The sequence below is a fragment of the Cebus imitator genome, unplaced genomic scaffold (genome assembly GCF_001604975.1).
Source record: "Cebus imitator isolate Cc_AM_T3 unplaced genomic scaffold, Cebus_imitator-1.0 Scaffold18, whole genome shotgun sequence".
Lineage (NCBI taxonomy): Eukaryota > Metazoa > Chordata > Mammalia > Primates > Cebidae > Cebus > Cebus imitator.
The window spans coordinates 18703399-18709398 of record NW_016107333.1 but is presented as its reverse complement, the minus strand read 5'-3'; the positions used below and the strand labels follow the sequence as shown (position 1 = coordinate 18709398).

The window sequence follows — 6000 nt, the reverse complement described above, 5'->3', positions numbered from 1 at the left end:
AGGGAGTCTGCCAGCAGCACTCTGAAAAGCTTGGGCAAGACATCTTTCATTGAAGAGGGACCTTAGCAGCAAACCATGGTATCTACCTCATGAAGCAATTATATCTTAGAGAACTTAAGTTATTTGTCTTACACCTTGGATCTAAACTTAGTTTTATGTGACTCCAGAGCCCATAATTGGAATAGAGTTGGTCTATTGTACATGTCAATGTAAGCTCACTCCTAAACTGGCGAGGGTGCTGGCTGGACTTGGGAAGAGTCATTGTTAGTCTTCTGGATTAATGCAAAATGTAGGTCAAAGTGAAGGACTTTTGTGTGACACTGACCCAATCCATCAAGAAACACCCTGTACTTCACTCAGCTGGGAGGCCTGAACAGAGAGTGATCTGTATTGAATCATATGGTTAACTGATAACCTGCCTTTCCACCAGGGTGGTCATTCACTAAAATATTATACAATCAGATAAAATTAATTGAGCTCAGCTGGAATTATACAGGATATTAAAGTGATTCAAATTATGGCCATAAGATATTGATTCGATCAGTAGTTTGCCATATGTGGCCCCCACCTGACAGAATCAACACCATCTAGGTACTTGCTCAAAACTGAAATTTCCTGGTCCACCATAGACCTACTGAATCAGAAATGGAGGCGATGGTAGGGCCAGGTGATTCTGATGTATGCTACAGTTTGAGAAGTACTGGACTATGTGAAAATTAGTAGGAAAAAATAAAAATTGGGTTTATAATTAGCAAATAAATGTTATATAAATTATTATTTTAAAAATGATTTGTAGAACTACTACTCAAGTCAAGAAATAGTACATTGCCAGCACCTTGGATGCCTGTTTATCCCTTCTCACTCACACCCCAAGGCAAACACTTTTATGCTTTTAATATCTAGGAATACATCCCTCAGTACAAGTTTTTGAAGTTTGTGTAAATAAAATGGTGATAAATATTTTTAAATGATTGGTGCCGGGCATGGTGGCTCACACCTGTAATCCCAGTACTTTGGGAGGCTGAGGACAAAAATTTGTTTTGTTTTGTCCTGAGGTCAGGAGTTCGAGACCAGCCTGGCCAACATGGTGAAACCTCGTCTCTACTAAAAATACAAAGAACCTAGCCAGGCATGGTGGCGGGCGCCTGTACTCCCAGCTATTTGGGAGGCTGAGGCAGAAGAATTGCTTGAACCTGCCAGGTGGAGGTTGCAGTGAGCTGAGATCACGCCACTGCACTCTAGCCTGGGCAACAAGTGCAAAACTCCGTCTCAAAGAAAAAAAGAAAGATTGGACAATTTCCTTTATTTTGCTCATAGAACTTGTTTTGCATAATGGACCTCAGCCTATCCAAATAATCACAACTTCCTAATTGGTGAGGTCTGAATTAATGAAGGTTCAAAATTGCCTCCTTGGGAGGGGCTAATGTTTATGCAAGCTGAGACCCACTGGTAACAGCTTTACTATTTACTCCTCCCTGCCAGGAGATTAATGGAATCTAAATTGAACACTTAAGTATTTAAAACTACTCATGTGGTTTTAATCACTAATAGGGTTGTTAAGCAAGTCTTCTTTAATTTTTTTTTGTTGAAAATATTATAAAATTGGTGTCTAAATCGCGACAGTCAATGGGCAACCTGGGAAGCTACTCAATGTCCGTGTTGGGAAACAATAGCTGGCACTTACATAACACATGTGATCTGAGTAGCTTTAACTCCTTCTCTAGAGTAGAGGATTATATGAAATTGAGGACCTACCCTTAGTTCTTTCACGTTGAAATATATAGTTACAGGAAAATGAGTTTAAATTGACTGCATGCTATAGTCTCCCTTTTAGATTTATTTAAGAAGCACTGAAAACTTGCATAGAAGCATCACACTCTGTTGGGCAATGGGGAAGGGGAAGGTGGGTTTCTTGCCCTCTGTCACTGAAATGGTTTGGCTGTGTCCCCACCCAAATCTCACCTTGAATTGTGATAAGCCCCACATGTCAAAGGCAAGGTCAGGTGGAGATAATTGAATCATGGGGGCAGTTTCCCCCATATTGTTCTTGTGGTAGTAAGTCTCATGAGATCTAATGGTTTTATAAACGGGAGTGCCCCTGCACAAGCTCTCTTGCCTGCCGCCATGTAAGACATGATTTTGCTCCTCATTCGCCTTCTGCCATGATTGTGAAGCCTTCCCAGCCATGTGGACCTGTGAGTCAATTAAACCTCTTTCCTTTATAAATTACCCAGTCTCAGGTACGTCTTTATTAGCAGCATGAGAACAGACTAATACAGGCACTTACAAGCTATCTGAAGCTGCAAGATGGATATGCATGTCCTAGGTGAGGAATACTGCACAGGGGAAAGAGTCTGAGTGAGTGGGGCAGATTGTGCAATGGGAGGTTTTAGGGGAACCCGGAGGACAAGACTTGGAGAGACACATTTGCAGAAAAGTTGGAGTTTTACAGTGATGCCACTGAATTATCAAAGGAAGGATAAAATTTCCTTTGTATAAGAAATCTGGAAAGTATATGGCATTTGTAGACAGGTTTCCACTTAAAAGAATCAGGCAACATATTATTTTGCCAGTTTAAAGGTTAACCCTGTTTGCTATTTGTTTTGTTTTGTCTTGTTTTGTTTTGAGACAGAGTCTCACTCTGTTGCCCCTCCTGGAGTACAGTGGCGCAATCTTGGCTTACCGCAACCTCCAACTCCTAGGTTCAAGCGATTCTCCTGCCTCAGCCTCCCAAGTAGCTGGGACTACAAGTGGATACCACCATGTCTGGCTAATTTTTGTATTTTTAGTAGAGGCAGGATTTCACCACGTTGGCCAGGCTGGTCTTGAACTCCTGACATCAAATAATCCACCCACCTTAACCTCTCAAAGTGCTGGTATTATAGGCATGAGCCACCATGCCCAGCCTACTTACTATTTGGATAACTGCTTGGAATCACTACATTAATCTGAGTAATCCAGACAGCAGAGGTTGTTGGGTTTTTTAAATTATTTTTTATCTTAATAGTTTTTTAGGTAGACGTAGGTGGTTTTTGGTTACATAGATAAGTTCTTTAATGGTGATTTCTAAGATTCTGGTACACCTGTTACCCAAGCAGTGTACACTATGCCCAATATGCAGTCTTTTTTCACTCACCCTCCTCCCATATTTCCCCCTGGAGTCTTCAAAGTTCATTATATTTTTTTACATCTTTACATCCTCATAGCTTAGCTCCCACTTATAAGTGAAAAAATATGATATTTGGTTTTCCATTCCTGAGTTACTTCACTGACAATAATGGCCTCTGGATCCAACCAAATTGCTGCAAAGACATTATTTTGTTCCTGTTTATGGCTATGTAGTATTCCATGGTGTATATATATACTTCATTTTCTTTATCCACTCAGTTGATGGGCACTTAGGTTGGTTCCATGTATTTGCAATTGTGTACTGCAGATAGCTGAGATTTTAATGAAGATTACAGTGTTGAAGTAGGATATTTCTAATATTCTAGTCTTATGAGGACTTACAAAATTGGGTAGATTATCAAATCCTCAATTTGTGACATATTCATTATGGCTTATATTTAAAATACTCCACTATTAAGACTAGGGAAAAAAGTTCATCAGAAACATATGCTGATATTTTGCTGGCTATATTATTTGTTTTTGCATGCATTTATCCAATAATCATCTGATTTCTTGCAAAGTCCCTCAGATATTCCCCTCACATTAAAGATCTATGATTCCTCTTATTCTAGGAGATGAAAATACAACAGAATTTCAGAAGAGCCAGCTGAAAATATTCCATGTGCATAAATTTATTTTAAATTTTATTGCATCACATTATACAAGCATTAATCATGGCTTTATGTTGACTATTTATATGTGAAAACTCATCATTCATGTCAGTACTTTTTGGCTATTTACAAGTAAGGAATTTCTATGTACTTTATATATCTCTGTATTTGTATGTACATATGTAGGAATACATGACTATACATATGTACACACAGAAATACATCTATGGCCATACACATAGCTATAGATATGTCATATATAATCATCTTCTCAGAAAGTCTAAAATTAAAAAAAAAAGGAAAAAAAAAGTTGTAAACAGGGTCTTGTCTGTATTGTTGGTGACATGGAATTAGGACCATATGATGACATTCTAGGAATGTGTGTCCATGTGTCTGAATACCCTTTTTAGCCCAGTGTCTGTAAAATTCACACAGATAGAATGCAAAAAAGGTAGCAAACAGGCTGAAAAACAGGCCCAGTATACAAGTTCCCCTTGATTTTAAAAACTTGAGAATGTAACTGCCCATAATGTGCATGCTTGCTTGGTCAAGAATGGTCTATGGATAGATAGCAATTGTGCGCTGGACTGCAACGTGATTTCACAGCAGTGTGACTCCAACATCAGTCCTCTACTAGATGCTGACCCTCCTGCGGCTGCCAGTATCTGCAACATGCACTGCGGTTGCATTTTTAGTCATTCACTTGAGTGTGCTTTTGCACAGCCAGGAGAAGTAAACATAATTCAGGTCCTTGGCCTGGAAAGGGACTATTTTCTGGAAAGAGAAAATAAGGCATCAAGATCCTATATATACATGATTGCTTTAAAACATGATGTACAGTGGTTTGTATTTACCATGCATCAAAGGCATTCAAAGAATTTGTAACTCTGTATGGAGTCAGGGATGGTATAAACAATTTTATGCCTGCTTTATGGGTGAACAGACTGAGTTGGAAAGGCAGTCTGAAGCAACATCACATCCTGCCAACTGTTGGGGAAATACAGACAGACAGGCGGACACTATGCTTTCAAGCAAAAATTGGAAATGGCCTTTTTGGGTAGAAAGCAGCCAGTAGTGGTGGGGCCAGAAGAAATTCTTCATCAAGTTACTGGTCTTGCAGCCCAGGACAGCCCTGTTACACCTTGGTCTCTGGCCGCTGAGGCTTTCAGGAACAATTCTTTGCTGATATCTGCCTCTCACCCAGCCAGAAAGAAGGGGCATATTTCTCTGGAGACACTAAAGAAAACAGCCCGGCTGGAGGAAAAGAGAGAGGAAGCTTTGTTTCAGGGAACACCTAGGCCAACACATGAAGACCTTGAGTGACAGGCCAGAGTCCAGCAAGAAGACAGAGAAGTATTGCAAGAGGTGTGTGGGAGGGGAAGATCAAGCAAAATTTGCAATTATTAAAGTAAAATCAAGCCTCTTTTGGATTGGGAAGCTTCTAAGGACTTAATTTTGATCGCTGTTACTGCAACAATGGTAAGCTCTGCTTTGGGGAGTTTAAAGCACCCTCCCAACCTTGGAGTGGCTACAGAGGGTGAGCACGCCTCTCACCTATATGATCATGGCCACTCATTGTGGTGCGCTTTTCCATTCTTCTTCCTCTCCTTTCGTTCCTTCTGAAGACGTTCCAGTTCTGCTTCATACATCATCTCCTGAATCAAGTACTTCTCTCTTCTCATTCGATCCCTTAGGTCTTTTGGGAGGTCTGGGATCAGATATGAAATGAGGTGCTTTATACAAAACACGAGGTGCTAAAAACACAGAGGAGAATGCAGAGTCAGGTCTATTGTGCATTCTGAATGAGGTTGGGGAGTTGGCTCAAGAAGGATGTGGAGCCTCTGGGGTATGTGGAGAGTGGAAGGAGGCCAGGGGAGACATGTGTAATGCAAGATGATAGGACAGGTAAGGCCTGAACTGGTCTGATGGCACCACCTAGGGAATATAGAAAGAGAAGTCCAGAAGAAGGTGGGAAACGAATGGTCAGATAATTAATTCAAAGGAGAGCCAGAAGAATGTATACTGTGGTACCTGAAAACCCAAGTATGAAGCTGGTAGCTTTGACTGCTTAAGGGTTGTCTGTCTACCTAAGGATGAATTATTTAATTTCTCTGAGCCTCACTCCACTCATCTTGAAAATGAGTATTGTGAGAATTATAAGAAAATGTTTAAAAATGCCTTGTAGACTGTCAAATGCTTTACAAATCTTGATTGTAAGAAC

At 40.3% G+C, this 6000-nt stretch overlaps 1 protein-coding gene across 5 annotated transcripts in view; it reads right to left on the bottom strand.

Annotated features, from left to right (window-relative positions):
* Positions 1-3772: 3772 nt before the first annotated feature.
* Positions 3773-6000, bottom strand: part of ANO4 (anoctamin 4) — a 324230-nt gene continuing 322002 nt past the window's right edge. For 4 of the 5 annotated variants that reach the window (XM_017516529.2, XM_017516537.2, XM_037734207.1 and 1 more), the window contains 2 exons: positions 5334-5533; positions 3773-4553 (listed from right to left, as the gene is read on the bottom strand). In XM_017516529.2, coding sequence (XP_017372018.1) covers positions 5342-5533 — 192 coding nt within the window. In that variant the 3' untranslated portion in view covers positions 3773-4553; positions 5334-5341. The remainder of the gene's footprint in view (positions 4554-5333; positions 5534-6000) is intronic. The other variant, XM_037734202.1, reaches the window with a different exon arrangement.